At 36.0% G+C, this 16,917-nt stretch overlaps 1 protein-coding gene across 1 annotated transcript; it reads right to left on the minus strand.

Moving 5' to 3' along the window:
- Nucleotides 1-432: 432 nt before the first annotated feature.
- On the minus strand, nt 433-1,553 carry AGTR2 (angiotensin II receptor type 2). The gene has a single exon (XM_068962947.1). It carries the CDS (start codon nt 1,519-1,521, stop codon nt 433-435), a length of 1,089 nt encoding a protein of 362 aa, XP_068819048.1. The 5' UTR covers nt 1,522-1,553.
- Nucleotides 1,554-16,917: the final 15,364 nt, after the last annotated feature.

Genomic DNA, 16,917 nt, shown 5'->3' on the forward strand with positions numbered 1-16,917 from the left:
TACTATCTTGTAAATAATGCAATTAATTAAAAGACTGGCCTTGGTTCAAGAGAAAAGCTTGAGGAAAATAGATATAAAAATCAACAAAGACTCCAGAACTTCTCAAAGAGAAATATGAAACCCCAAATCATCATTCACAATTTCTTATTAGTTATAATTTGAGATAAATTCCCAGTTACTTCTAGATTATAGATACATCTCCCCAGTGACATCTTGTACAGATAGACAAGGAAGGGAAAAAAAGGAGGCAATTTTTGAAAGTCACTGGAGGATAAAACTTAAGAGGTACATTTGGTTTCCTGTTCTAGAAGTCTGAGAAAAGATTACATTAAGGGGAAAAATTTGTTATTTTACTAAAGCCATCAAAAGATAATTCAGGGAGATCTTTTAAGCCAAGTAGCCATATTGATAACATGTATTCCACTCTCACGTTTAAGACACAAAGGTCTCCATTTCTCTAAAGGAACTGCTTTTTCCACATGAACCATTCTCTCTCTTGCCTTGGAGCCAAGTAATTGGAACCCTAAACACACGGCGGAGCTTCTGTTGGAACCTGTTTCCAACAAAACAATACAGAAAGGGATTAATGCAGCTGTTGGTGAATCCCAGGAGAATGGCAAAAGGAAGTGCTAGGTCAATGACTGCTATAACTTCACAGCTATTAATGACACCCATCCAAGCTAGAGCATCCAGGAAGGTCAGAACATGGAAGGGAAGCCAACAAATGATGAACGCCAGAACAACAGCAGCTGCCATCTTCAGAACTTGGTCACGAGTTATTCTATTCTTCCCATAGCTATTGGTCTTCAGTAGATGTTTTCTGATTCCGAAATAACATGTTGCTATGAATATTAAAGGGATAATAAAACCAAGGATATTTTTCATTAAAGCAATCCCAGCTGACCACTGGGCATACTTCTCAGGTGGGAAAGCCATTATGCAAGCATTCACCCCTAAATATTCAATTGTTCTGACATCCCGGAAATAAAACGTTGGCAATGAGGACAGACAAGCCATACACCAAACAAGGGGAACTATATAAGATGCTTGCCAGGGATTTCTTCTTTGAGACAGAAAGGGGTAAATGACAGATTGGTACCTATCAACACTCATGCAGGTGATAAAAAAAATGCTTGCAAACATGTTCAGGGTCAGGAAAGAACCAAAAACTTTACACATTACAGGTCCAAAGATCCAGTCATATCTATGAGAATAATAGGTTGCCCAGAGAGGAAGAGTAGCCAAAAGAAGTAAGTCAGCCACAGCTAGGTTGAAGATGTAAATGCTGGAAACCTTCTTAGGACCTTTTTGACAACAAAACAGTGTAACCACAATAGTATTGACAAGAAATCCAACCCCAAAAATAATGTAATAGAGAACAGGAATTGCATCTAAATGCTTATCTGATGGCTTATGTGAGCAATTAAAAGTAGACTCATTGCTGGAAATGTTCACAAATCCAACGTGAAGACTGCTGGTAATGTTTTTGCTGATGGTGGCAAGGGAGAAGTTGGCCTTCATGTTGATTGAAATGTCAGCAGCTCCTAATTTTTACACCTTCTGGGGGAAAAAAAAGAACTTGTAGAACACATACAGAATTTAAGATATTATCAAGTTGTTAGTATTATAAAAGTTTGTTGAAAGCAAAAAAATGTAGGCGATTATAGAAAATATTGGGAAACAGAAGTATGCCTTCTGAAATAAGAATAGACTTTACTTGTTGAAGGAGAGAAGAGAATTCTCTCAATAACACCAAGAAATTAAGACATTCTGGCATCAAGACTGAAAATTCTAAGCAAAACTACTTTTCGCCCTTCTTTTCTATTGTCAAAAAGGTTAAAGAAAATTAATATTTCAAAAGGTTAGCTAGAATAGGAAATATGTGAAACAAATAAGAAGAAACTAAGAAATAAGAAAGTTAGCATTTCAAAAACACATGAGCACATATCTCACTCTGTATACTTTCTAGAAATCACACCACTGCCTACTATTGCATAGAGAAATGCCTTATTCAACTAACTAATTATATACAAATCATTCCAGCTATGGAGAAATAAGTAAAATAAACTATGGAAAAAATAAGTAAGTGTACAAAAGACTTAAAGAGAATATGCAAAAGGAACATATTGGGATGGTGGGTTATGGCTGATTTTTACTAATTAAAAATAATACCTATAGTTCTACTTTTTCATTGTTTTCACAATAATAATATAATTAAGTGGTAGTTATGGAATATGTGCATATTTTTAAAACCCCATCACATTTTAATAGAGACTATTACTTTTACATATGGATATTTAAGTTTAATCCATATAAAAGAAAAGCTACTTCTTTTTTTAATTAGGAAAAGAAAACTAAAAAATAGCAAAATTGGATTTAGGGTCAAGTAGGAAAAATTGTGTTGTTCAATGAAATAAGAATTGAACATCAATGATTAATCATAATATAACTGTGTCACTTTTTCCTTTGCTTTTTTTTTTTTTTTTTTTAGTTTAACAGCTAAGTAGTAACAGTGCTACTTGGCTCTTGAATATTATAACCAATATTCAGATTTTTGTGATAGTGTTATTTTTAATAGCAACATTATTTTAAAACAAAAAAAAATTAGCTGAAGATAAACACAGTAAGGGAACGACTATTCCTTTGGATAGTTTCAAAACACATATAAATAAACTACTCAGTGAAAATGTAATCAGCAAAGAATCTCTTAATAAACAACAAACATCACTTTAGTTTAGAGCTTTATTCTTTCATAATCTTGACTTAACAAATTAACATGAAAGAATCTAAAATACTCACTTGAAGACTTACTCGTTGTTCGTGTTTAAAACTTAGTTATCATAAATCAGTTGCTTCGTTCTTAAGTGCACCCCTGTAAGAGAAACAGTAGTTTAATAATTTAGGAATTTAGCAAAATACAGTGTTAAAATACAGGAAAAAGGGAAAGTACATCCATAAAAAATTTTCATTTAATGTATGTTTTATATTCCAAATAGAGTATGTATAAATTGTGGAGACCTACCTTAAAATTTCAGGCTGAAGAATGCTTTTAATTTTGTGCTTATTCGTTGCCTTAGAGTCAGGGACGTAATAGCACCAGATCTCTGGTTTCCTTCTTATATATTCCGTCTGTCCACTGGGAGTCTTCAACCTACATAATTCTAGGTCTGACTTATGAACACTTGCCAGCTTTCCAGTGGGTTTTTTTTTTTTTGGCTGCAAAACATTAATCTGAAATTCTTAGTGTCTCCAATCATAACAGCTCATTCAAATAAATCTCAAACAAAAAAATGAAGTTTCCACAAATGTGTTAGAGAATTTTGAAGTTAGTGGCTTACTTTAAAAGAAGAATATAATTATTTGCAGAATTTTCTCTTTCTTTTACCCTGATACTGGCATTCTAAAATGAGTTAAGGAGTGGAGACTAGGGAATTTATTCTAGTAGTAGAGTTAAATTCCACCAGCATCTTTTACAACTTTCATTACTGTTTGAAAAATTTTACCCCTGTTTAATAAAAGAACAGCAGCAACTTTACTTGAAGTCTAAAATTTCTAAAATTTCTCCCTTTTGTTAAGCAATTTTTGTTGGCTTTTGCTGCAGAGATAGTGACAGGAAGGATATAATTCTCATGTCTTCTAAAAGAAATATTAACAAGCAGTGTCTCCTTTCATGGGTCTCTATCATATTTGTAATTAAATACAAAGTATACAACATCAGAAGGATTAGGCAGCTATTGCAGCCCAGATTACTGTTGTTTTTCTTTTTGTGGGGTTGAGGGTGGTTAGCCTTATACAATAAGTATGGTAGAAGCAAGAGTGACAAAAGAAAGATAAATACAGGTGATGGTAGTGATTATACCAGTTGACGATAAATCCCATTTGCCAAACACTGTGCTAAGTGCTTTATACTCAATACTTTTTAATAGATAGGCAATATAGCATACCAGTGTATGTACATGGCCTCTGGGTTCCAATTACCTGGTTCACAAGCTCAGCTATACCACTTAGTAAATCCATGACTATGGCCAAGTTACTTTCCTTCTTCATGTCTCAGTTTTCTCATCTGAGAAATGGGGATGACGTTAATTACCTACATCATGGAGTTATAAGAATTAAATGAGTTGTTATGTTTAGAGTGCTTAAAAATTGTACCTAGCACATACTAGGTACTATTATAAGCTATTAATATTACCTCCATTTAAAAAAATCAGTACAGTAGGGCTCACAGAGTTTAAATAACTTTTCTGAGATCACATAGGTATTAAATGGGAACATTTGATTTGAAACCAAGGCACTCTAATGTCAGCACTCACAGTCTTAACCTCCACAGTACAGGAGGCAGTATTAGCTGGCCCTTTAATTTCACCCTTGTCCTGGCAAAAAGAAAACATGCAACATTTACAAAAAAGTCATTGCTGGCCATTCATAAGCTGTTACAAAAACACTGAAGAAGGGGGGAAGAGTTTGAAGGATTGTTGCATGGGAGAAAATATTTTTCATTTTCCTCCCAAAATGGAGGCCACAGGTAGGCAAAATGTATGACTAGTTAACTGCAATGCGTACAGATAACCAGAGAACCCAGGACACTTACATGAATATAAAGGATTCCAGTTATTTCTACTGATAGTATTTTTTTTTTTCTGGGAGCAGTAAGAGTGCACTTAGCCAGGCTGCAGGCTGCAGGTGAAGTAAGAGGGCAGGCAGGCTCTGAGGAGGTTGCTGGGGACCTAAGTAAAGGTCCCACAGAAGTAACACAGCAAAGGGAGGATGGGTTACAAAAGACAAATTACAAATGACATGAAACAAAACAGATGGCTTTTGACATTAGTCTGTTTTTTCCGTTCATTTTGAAGTTGATCCTATAGTACACAGACAGATGGGATCAGCAAGAAGAGGTCACCATTGCCTGAAAAATATAGTACGATTCAAAAGTTTGCACAATACTATTTCTTTCAGTAGACTGTTTGAACATGGAGCAAATGCTCCTCATATACAGACACAGCATTTTATGAAATCTCAAAATATTTTCTTCCTATGTTCTGGACAGATTCAGGTTGAGGCTCTGTCCAAATGATGGAAAACTGATGTTTGGAAAACAAATGAGGGGGCACATATGGTTATCGGCAGGAGAGTTTAAATGGGAACTGGTTTCACTCTTTGTTTAAGCCTGGTTTCTCCCTCCATTTCAAATGTTTGTTTTTACCATGTACTGGGGAATTTTCCAGGCCAGGGCCTCCTGAGTGGTCACGATGGGTCAGATTCCCACCCTGCTCTATTTCTAGCCCCCTCTCATTCCCCTTTTAAAGAAATAGCCAGGAGGTGAGCTATAAACTTTTGAGAACAAACTGCAGACTCGCCTCCGGGAGACCTGGCCTTGAACACCCCCGAGGAGTAGGAGACCTTGTCTAGAGCTTTTGTCCTTCATTACAGTAAGTTCTGACATAAATAAAGTTTAAAGAGGCACACATTTCCCAGAAGATTTAAAGGATAATTACTCTGTTTCTTTATAATTTTAGGAATAAAAATTTTTACAGGTCAAAGAAAAACTATGTAACTACAGAGAGATAAGGGAGAAAAAAAGCAAAAAGAAAAGGAAAAGCAAAGGAATAATAATATTGATACCACTTGAAGCAAAAAACATAGCATATTATTTATTCAGTAAAGAACTCCAAATTAAGCCAACAATGTAAATACACTTGAGAGTCAAATAAATGTCAGTCAGAAGGAACAGTACAACACAAAAAAATTCACTCTCCTGGGGGCAGAGAGTAATTTTTTCTGCTGGAAGATTGACTTTAAAGCCCCAGGTCATTTGAATAAATTATGTAGCTCTTCAGGACAAGTGCAGCTTGGCTAGCAGAATTAAACAATGGTAAATCACATTGAATTAACTTTTTTCTAGTGAATACTTTTCATTTATTGTGAGATTACTTAACACTAAAATTTAATGGGCCAGGTTTAAAAAAAAAAAAGGAGGAAGTTCTCCAGAGAAATTTCTCCTCTGCTAAAAATCTCGGAAAGAAAATCTCGTCTGTCTCTCTTATCCTCACACACATAGATGAGGTTTTGAAGGAAAAAAGAAACTATAAAGTACAAGTCTGGGTATATGTGCCCTAGTTATAAAGGTGACGATTAGAAGTGCAGACCATAAAATGATTAAATATATACTAGCCTTCTTTTATAGTTTATTTTTCGTTATTTTAATTTCCTCCACCCCAACTACCTCTCTGAGTCCCTATCCAGAATAGTAGTGTTCTGGGAAGCACACTGATAGAAACCGCCCACCCTGGCCAGGCACCATAGTAACCATTTGCATGAGTTACTTTATGACAGGAGGTCCTAGTAAGGAACATGGAACTTATAAGCCACCACTAATCGGAAGAGTTCAGAAAAAGTTAAAGGAAGATCCCACATGTCTGACCACCTCCCAGAATCCTTATCGCTGGCATCCATTTTGGCTGAGCAATGAGTGCGCCACTAGAAAGCACTCTGAGTCAGAATGATTGGCCAAAGACAAGCCAGAAACTAACCCCATCACCTTACCCTTCTGCTCTCTGCCTGGGTGCCCTTTCCCAATAAAATCTCTTGCTTTGTCAGCACATGTGTCTCCTTGGACAATTCACTTCCGAGTATTAGACAAGAGCCCACTCTCGGGCCTTGAAAGGGGTCCCCCTTCCTTCAACAGTAACACTTCCACTTTTCCCAACTTCAACACACACACACACACACACACAAATACAAAGCACACCTCATTACCCACATATATACTTAACACTAATCTTTTTTCAATTCAGTTATCATAGCGAAGCTTTACTTTAATTACCACTGGACTTTTCCAAACCTGAGGGTCCCTGAAAGGGGAGAGTTGTGAAGATTGCCTTGTCATTATGTCTTTGCAGATTATTTTTGTGCCTCTCTTTAGCTTTCAATATAATGAGAACAAGAATGTCAGGATGAAAGCAAGTGAGAAAAAAACAATAAGGATCAGAAATAGCCGTCATATTGACCATTTTGTATAAACCAGCCTAAGAAATTCAGTAAAATGGCCAATATGAGTGATTGTATCAAATTAACTGACTGCCTAGGCATCACAGAGAGTAAGAGGACTATTAAATCAGTTAACAAGGTGGAATCCATGCAGTGAAATAAATAGATGTCTGACTCAGTACATTCCTGAGGCCAGTTGCTTCCAGTTGAACCTGATCACAAAAACATAAGGAGAGGGAAGAGTTCCAATTTCCCTTTGCCTCAAAGGCATCTGCAGGCCTGAGCATCATGTTCAGAGCAGGATCTCACAAAAGACACCCTAATTCTACCAAATAGCATCTCAATGTATGTAACCCAACTGTTGAAAAGATAAACAATTACAAATGAACATATAATTTTGTTCACATTCAAAATATCAACTAACTGATATGACATTTTCTCCTACTTATCTGACTAAATTGATTATGTAGGGTATCACAATATGCATTCCAAAATATGCCACTTTGGCATAAGGATTATTTTGAGCTAAAGACTGTAAAGAAGCAGATACAGGGAAAGCTCTCTGTCTTCCCCCATCTGCCTAAAAGCAGGACAAAATTTTGTAAATATGTCTCTGTTTCTTTTACCAGAAAGAGCAGAATTCTTAATGAATAGGAGAAAACTTTAGACTCTATCAGCCCAGAGGTGGACACCAAGAAGAATCTACATAACAAGTCTTACTAAATAATTTTTATCTTCCATTAGTTTCCCCCATATAGAGTTGACCCTTGAACAAGGCAGGGGATAGGGCATCAATCCCTGGGCAGTTGCAAATCCATGTGTAACTTTACATTGGGTTCTCCATACCTGTAGTTCCATGTCGGCAGATTCAACCAACAGGGGGTCATATACAGTAATAGAATTTATTGAAAAAAATCTGCATGTAACTGGACCCTTGCATTTCAAACCCGTGTTGTTCAAGAATCAACTGTATTTATTTTCCCACAGTTTGCCACTCAGAATCTAAACCCCCTTTCCTTTGTCTTGTCACTGCTCTGCAATTTTATTGTTCTTTGTTAAGATGCTATATAAGCCCTCTGATGACTCCTTTGAGGTGAGTTACTCATGATTGAGTTCTCCTACTCAAATGCAGAATGTGTATGTTCATAAACTCTGCTTTTTTTCTACTTAATCTTTTATCAGTGAATTTTTCTGTCATAGCCACTGAACCTAAGTGGGTAATTTTTTTTTAATCCTACAATTAATTTGACTAAATTATCCAAAATGACCAGTTAGTTAAATTGAACAAACCAACCAGTTTTCTTATCAAGTTTTAAATACCACTGTTAGGTAACAAAGATGTTCTGGGGAAATGTTGCCTGGTTGGATTTCTCATAGGGGAGTAGATCAACAAACCATTAAGTTTAAAGTTTAGTCCTCAGGCTTGAGGTCCAGAAACTGAATTTTCCCAGGATACCCAGGCTCTCAGCAATAAACTTGTGCCAACAAAATTCTTAGAAAACTAATGTACCACCTTGACTGCTAATGTATTCATTTATAATTGGGATATACTACTTTGCAATGACCATAAGGCTTGTGTTCCTTATCTAAAGCACTCTCTCTATCTCCTTCACAATATCAGTAAAGAAGGGAAATCAGGCTTGGTGACTACACAAATAAGACCAGGAAAACTGGTACCTGGGAGCATATTTTACTTCAGCTCTGGGAAATTCTATAGCAGGCATTATCATTCTAGAAGCAGACTGATGATTCCCCAAAACCATTCTCTCCCCTACTTTAGCCTCTCTGAACCCTAATTTCTTGTAGCCACCCAATTATTATTTTAAATATTACTATTACTGATGAAGCTATAGCCAAGTCCCTGCTCTAGGCAGCCTAGAAGACATTAAAGATCTTGATTGATTAATTAGACAAACTGTCAAAGTTGAAGGATGGTGAGGGTTGCAGCAGGAGGGGAAGCAATGCCCTGATGTTTGTCTACAACAAAGACAGGGGGAAAAGGTGGAATAATATATCTCCAAAACTGGCCATCAGTTCACAGAAAATAATAAAAACAATGGATATTTGGCTTTGTTTGAGGGACTCATTTACCCCAACCTCTCCTTCTGGTCCCTAAAAGGACAGAAAAACAATAAAATGATGTACATCTTTGGATATATTTTGCTTTTTAAGCATAAAATGATTTAAGATTGAAAGATAGAGGAAGATGACAGGAAGTATGGGGGTGGGGTTTTGGGGTCTTAATTTCAAAGAAGTGAAAAACAGACTTCTTGGAAATTCTGAGACTGCTTGAGCTTTTAGACATTTATCTTACAGATATTTGTGGGTTTTTTTATTCATTTGTTTGTTTTTTTCTTTTTTTGGCTTGGGGAATCTTAGTTCCCTGACCAGGGATCAAACCCATGTCCCCTGCAGTGGAAGTGCAGAGTTCTAACTACTGGATCGCCAGGGAATTCCCAGTCCTACAGGTGGTGCTAGTGGTAAAGAGCTCGCCTGCCAATGCAGGAGACATAAGAGACACAGGTTCCATCCTTGGGCCGGGAAGATCCCCTGGAGAAGGGCATGGCAACTCACTCCAGTATTCTTGCCTGGAGAATCCCATGGACAGAGGAACCTGGTGGGCTACAGTCTGCAGGGTTGCAAAGAGTCAGACAGGATTGATGTGACTTAGCTCACATGCACAGATATTTAGATTCATGATGTTCAACACAGATTTGTAAAATCTATAACTGAAAGTAGAATTATTATTGTAAATAATTCTCAGTGTGTCCCCAAAGAAAACAGTTCATTTTCAGATATTTAGAAGTTGATAGATTTCTGTACAGTTATGTTATTGCACATTATTACAATATTAACAACCATGTTTTATATTGGTCCTCTTTTATATAGGTCAAAATTGAATTATTCAGCTTTATTTTTTAAAAATTGAGATATAATTCACACACCATAAAATTTATCCTTTTAAAACATACAATTCAGTGGTTTTTAGTATATTCACAAAGTTGTGCAACTATTACCACTATATAATTTCAGTAGATTTTCATCACCTCTGAAAGAAACATGATGTCCATTAGCAGTAGCTCCCCATTCCTCCCTCCCTGCCTCTATTCTCCTTTTATTTTAAGCTTAAAAAAGCAAGTTGTAGCCTAGAGATTCCAAAAGACATTGTCTAGAGGAAGAGATAACAAATCAATATGTAAATGAATGAACTTCAAGAACAAATTACATTATAATTTTCATTGTAGTTTAGTTATTTTCAATCACATTAATCCCCACAGATTACAGTAAACACTGATTCAGTGAACATTTAGTACTGTTCATTTAAGTCTACTTCCCGTTAACTATATATATTTTTGTTGAGCTATTTGTTCTGAACTCCCAGTCAGAAGGTTTGGCATTAATGCAAAAAACAAACATCATTTACATAGCTCCAGGGTTGATTCCATCTGAAGGTTCCCAACCTTTTTATGAAGCGAGGTCATTTTTCACTTCCCCAAACATGAAGTCCCTGCGGGTTGTTAGGGAGGTGCTGACATTAAAGAATGCGAATATAGTACAGGAAAGTGTGCCAGGCACGGTGCTGGGTACTAGACATGATTTTCCCATGTACTTCTCAATGATCTGAGAGACCTTTATCATCCTCATTTTATAAATGAGGAGAAATTAGGAGACTGAAATACAAAGAGGTTAAATAACTTGCCCAAGTTCAAACAGCTAGTAAATTATAGAACTGATGCTCAAACCCCAGCCATTATTTCTCCTATACCATTCTGTTATATATGAGGCACTAGATGAATTCATTTCCCCAACTCAAGGAGAATTTTTAAGCCTTCTTGGAGTCTCTGGGTAAAAGTCAGTTAGAAAAATGTTTTCAAAGCAGAATAGCTCAGCAAAAGCAAATAATTGGTAAATATAACACTCAGGGAAAATCTCACAAGAAAAATGTTGTAAAAGGAAGATTTTTTTTTCCAGAATCTTAAAGTAAATGCCTGTAGCTAAGATGAAGTCAGTAAGGTGAAAAGATCTTGAACTGCAACAGTTTAGTTCTTTGTTTATATAATTTAATTGACTATACAAATCTCTTCAGAGTATTAGAAAAGCTTTTAAAAAGAAATCTAAAACTATAAAATGTATAAAATAAAAGAACAGTGCAGATACAACTTCTCCTATACTTTCCAAATGAATTTGTTTTTTAATCAGGTTAAAAATTTCTAAAAGTTTCTATTAATATTTTTTCCCCTTGAAATTTTGCCAAATACTCTGAGAAGTTCCAGGCCCTACAGGCACTCCTATGTAAGTCTTGGTATCCTAAGATACTAATAGAGTTAAAGAGAAATGTGAGCTCCATTAAATATTGGGATAGGTAGTTGTAGAGTTGGACACAACTTAGTGACTAACACCCCCCCCAAAAAAAACCTAATAATGTCTTTCCTCTGCACAAGACAGTGATTCTAGGCAGAAAGAACAGATGAGGAGGCAGGTGAGGAACATCCAAGTTCATTGCTTCAGCTATTGAAAAGTAGATCTTTGAGAATATTTCAGTGATTTGGGCCAGTAGATTATTTATTGTAGTTCTGTGCTTGTTTGGAAGTTCAAGCACAGAAGCTAGAGTTCTTCTCTCTTTGGAAGGGAGAATGAAGGGATGAAACAGTGATCTCCTCCACCAGCCAATTGGGCCAAATAGGGTCAGTACTGGAAAAGTTGGATTCAATATTTTATAATGCTAACCCTCTGTGTGCTCATGTAGGATACTGTTACATTATCCACACCAATTTTATAGTCTGAGCTTCATTAAAATACTTATTCTTTCTTTTAAAAAAAAATATTTATTTATTTATTTTATTTTACAATATTGAATTTAAAATACTCATTCTTTCAACAAACATTTCCTCAAGGCCTAACATGTACTAGTGCTTAGGCCAAGTACTGGAACCTCAGAGATAAATAAAACTTGCCCCCTGGTTTCAGGAACTTCCCATCTAATTTATTACAAAGAATAAATGTTTTTTTTTTTTTTTAAACAATTTTTGTTCTTTCTGACTTTGTGAATATGAATAAGCCCTAGAGGGAATTCTTTGGATAAGGAGATGAGCAAGGAGGGAAAAAATGAGGTTCACCTGTCCTCTGGAGTGTTTTCTAATAGGAGAGGGAAGTGAAAGCAGAATCTTTCAGAATGCACAGTAGACTGGTGGGTATTGGGAGACTGATGCTGGTTCTATATTGCCACTTATCACTGGCAGAGTCCAATCCCTTCCTCTCCCTCTCTGTCATCCACTTCCTTTTCATTGCCCTTCCTCTTCCTCTCTTTCAGCAATTTATCTTTGCATTGTGTCCTTTTTACTATTTTTGTAACTTGTGTTAGACTGAAATGACAAATGTATTTTTCCACGTTACATATTCAAAGTGATAGGCACACCATGGCCATCACTGATCTCAAGGACCAGACAGTTCAAATGGTTAGATAAACAACATATGGATCATGTGGACAGATCAAGGTAATAAACTGACTGACTATCACAGAGGCTGATCTAGAAGGAACAGTACTGTGTGCTTTACATTTATAGGACATTCCAAATAGACATACAACTGCTGATGACTCTATGTTCACAGATTAAAAATAAATTTAATGAAGAGGGTTTTGAAACATGTTATATCAAATACACTTTTAAAAGATTTTGAATGCATCAATCTATTTTCACCCACATTTTGTCATATAGTACAATAGTGAAAACACAAACCCTGGAGTAAGATCAACCTAGGTTTGAGCCTTGTTTTACCATTTACTAGCTGTGTTGATGATGCCATTCAACCATCTCATCTTCTGTCAGCCCCTTCTCCTCCTACCCTCAATCTTTCCCAGCATCAGGGTCCTTTTCAGTGAGTGGGGTCTTCGTATCAGTTGGCCACAATATTGGAGCTTCAGCTTCAGCATCAGTCCTTCCAATGAATATTCAGGGCTGATTTCCTTTAGGATGGACTGTTTGGATCTCCTTGCTGTCCAAGGGATTCTGAAGAATCTTCTCCAACACCACAGCTCAAAAGCATCAATGTTTCAGGGCTCAGCTTTCTTTATGGTCCAAATCTCATATCCATACATGACCACTGGAAAAACCATAGCTTTGACTAGAGGGACCTTTGCTGGGAAAGTGACGTCTCTGCTTTTTAATACACTGTCTAGGTTTGTCATAGCTTTTCTTCTAAGGAGCAAGCGTCTTTTAATTTCATGGCTGCAGTCACCATCTGCAGTGATTTTGGAGCCCAAGAAAATAAAATCTGAAACTGTTTCTACTTTTTCTTCATCTATTTGCATGAAGTGATGGGACAGGATGCCATAATCTTAGTTTTATGAATGTTGAATTTTAAGCCAGCTTTTTTATTCTTGTCTTTCACCACCATTAAGAGGCTCCTTATTTCCTCTTCATTTTCTGCCATTAGAGTGGCATCATCTTCATATCTGAGGTTGCTGATATTTCTCCCTGCAATCTTGATTCCAGCTTTGGATTCATGCAGCCCAGCATTTCACATGATGTGCTCTGCATAGAAATTAAATAAGCAGGGTGACAATATACAGCCTTAATGAACTCCTTTCTCCATTTTGAACCAGTCTGTTGTTCCATGTCTGTCTGGTTCCAACTTTTGATTCTTGACCAGGTTTCTCAGGAGTTAGATAAGGTGGTCTGGTATTCCCATCTCTTTAAGAAATTTCCACAGTTTGTTGTGATCCACTAGCTGTGTTACCTTGGATAACTTACTTTGCATCCCTGAGTTCCAGTTTCCTTGTCTGGGATATTGTAAGGATTAAATGAGGTAATATATATATAGCATTTAGTATGGTACCTAGAATATAGTGGATATATATATACATATATATACACTATATAGAATATAGAATATTCAATTAATATTTACTATTTTGATTAAACTACTGTTATTACTCCTCAAAAGCAAGTCAAATAGTTGTGCACTATATTATTCTGTGTTGTCATTTTATACCAAAACAAGATAAATGTAGTTTTGCATAAGGCAGATAGCAGCATAAATAAAATGTTTTCTGGAGATTAAGCGACTTATGTTCTTGTTTCTACAAATATAACATAGACAGAATAACAGTACTTCCTCATAGGTAGTTGTGAGGATCCTAAGAAACAATATATGTGCAGAGTACACAGAGCAGGTACCTACATGGTAACATTCATGTGCATTTTTGCTGTTGTTGCTGCTATGATGATGTTTAAAGTTAATAACTATTATTATTAACCATATTCATTACTATTATTATTAATGATTGTCTAAAATTGCCTAAACTGTTTCTGGTCATGTGCTTTGACCTCTAAACAAAGTAATAAACTAAAGTGTAGCCTAGTAATGACTAATGAAGAATTTAGAATGAAAGGCACAGCTTATGCAGACAATATATAAATAAATGTCAGATCATATCACTCTGTTCAAAACTTCCCAATGACTTCTCCTCTCTCAACATGGCTTACAAGGCCTCACATGATATAATCTGCACCACTTCCCAACTTTCATATGCATCATCATCACCATTACTTCTAAGACCTCAGCACCTACATCTTTCTGCCAGTTTATTCCACCCAGTCACACTGACTTCCTTGGTATATTAATACCTAGTCCCCAAGTGTATTTTGCACTCAAGATTGCCACAAGTGCTATCCCTACTATGAGACATTCTCTTTCTCCAGAGAGCCATGTGACCTACTCCCTCACTTCTCTTACATCTCTGCTCTAATGTCATCTTACTACAGAAACTTTCCCATTCGTCCTTCCATACCCTGCTTTTTAAAAAAATTATTTATTTATTTATTTGGCTCTACTGGATCTTAGTTGCTGCATGCAGTATCTTCATTGTAGCATGTAGTATCTTTTTCATTGTTGTTGTGGTATGTGGGTCTAGTTCCCTGATTAAGTATTGAATCTGGGCCCCCCTGCATTGAGTGTGTGGAGTCTTTACCACTGGAACACCAAGGAAGTCCCATACCCTGCTTTGTCTTACATTATAGTCCCTATCACCATCTGACATAGCATTCACACACACACACACATGCATAAGTAATTAAGTGTTAGTTGCTCAATCGAGTCCAACTCTTTGCAACCCCATGGACTGTAGCCCACCAAGCTTCTCTGTCCATGGAATTTCCCAAGCAAGAATACTGGACTGGATTGCCATTCCCTTCTCCGGGGAATCTTCCCGACCCAGGTATTGAACCTGGGTCTTCTGCACTGCGGGCAGATTCTTTACCATCTGAGCCACCAGGGAATCTGACATAGCATTCACACACACACACATACATGCATACACACATATGTAATCATATTTTATTTACTTACTTTTTTCTTATATAAGAAAATAATTTCTATTAATAAAAACTCTGCCTATTTGGTTCACTGATGTAAACTTATGTCCTAGAGCCAAATTTGACTCAAAATAGAAGCTCAATAAATGTTGAATGAACAACTGTTATTTAAACAAAATTGCTTTTTAATTAGAAATGCTTTTCATTAGTATGAAGCAAAGGACCAGATGGAAAATTCTCATATCAGTTATACATAGATTTCTGACATCTCTTCATTCTAAAATGTATCCCATATATGGATTTTATTTTATAACTGGAGTAGATCTAAAGATTTCTTTCTTATTGGTTTTCACTGTTGTTGTTCCTAGGTTCAGAATAATACCACCTTTTATGGCAAATGTTTGTCATAATTGGCTTTGATGTATTAACATTTCAAAGTCTATTTAAAGTTATATAATTTAAATTCAATCTGAAGCTCTCTTTTGCTAAATAAATTAATCAGGTATAGGGCACAGAGTTTTATTTATGCTATTCAAATTTTAGAAAATTTCATACCAAATACAATATTAAAACTGGATTTTAATTATGCAAATACTGATAAATAAAATAAAACCTTATATTATGACCTGTTTGTCAAAATTCCTAATTTTTTATACTAAGGAAAATTGCTTAATATCTATGGCTCAAGGCAGAATTCAACCAAATAATTTCTAAGCTATGATATCTATTTTATCTGATGTTGAATATAAAAGCTAATGACTTCCACCAACTCATTCATTCTTTCAAACAGCATTTATAGGGCATTTTTAAAATTAATATGTTTAGACAGCATGCTAAGTTCTAGAGTGTGATAAAAAAATGACCAAGAATGTTTCAGCCCGTAGAAGCAAGTCTAAATTGACTGAAGGATTTTAATAAAAATATCAACAATCAACATGCATGGAAGGTGTAGAAGGAACATTAATTTTCTTTTGGCAAAACTTTCAAAGAGAGTAATTTCTATCAGGCAGAGAAAAGGTAAGAAAGGAATTTAAAAAGGATATATGTCAAAACATTGTAATGCACCTTCCTAGTCCTACTAGGAGGTTTAGACTTAATCTACTGATAATGAGTAAGTTTTAAACAGAAAATTAGCATGATTGAGTCCTTTTAAAAAAGAAATGGTAAGACTACAATTGGCAGGATAAAAGAGTGTGAAAGAAATGAGAGCTATGCAACCTGTTAGGATATTTGCTGGAAAAGTCCACATACACTCTATGTTCTTCACCAACTTCAAATATGACTTGAAATTTATCATAAAAGAAAAGTTTGAAAAAAAAAAAAAAAACCCTACAGTCACGGCATGTGCAGAATTTTTTTGGTTTGAAGAAAAGATTGGTTAGGTTAATAACCCACATGCTGTCCCTTCCTAAAAATGTCTGACAGTTTTACTTGTTATGCTGCCCACCAGGCTCCCCCGCCCCTGGGATTCTCCAGTCAAGAACACTGGAAGGGGTTGCCATTTCCTTCTCCAATGCATGAAAGTGAGCTGTGAAAGTGAAGTCACTCAGTCGTGTCTGACTCTTAGCGACCCCATGGACTGCAGCCCACCAGGCTCCTCCATCCATGGGATTTT

The sequence above is a fragment of the Capricornis sumatraensis genome, chromosome X (assembly GCF_032405125.1).
Source record: "Capricornis sumatraensis isolate serow.1 chromosome X, serow.2, whole genome shotgun sequence".
Classification (NCBI taxonomy): Eukaryota; Metazoa; Chordata; class Mammalia; order Artiodactyla; family Bovidae; genus Capricornis; species Capricornis sumatraensis.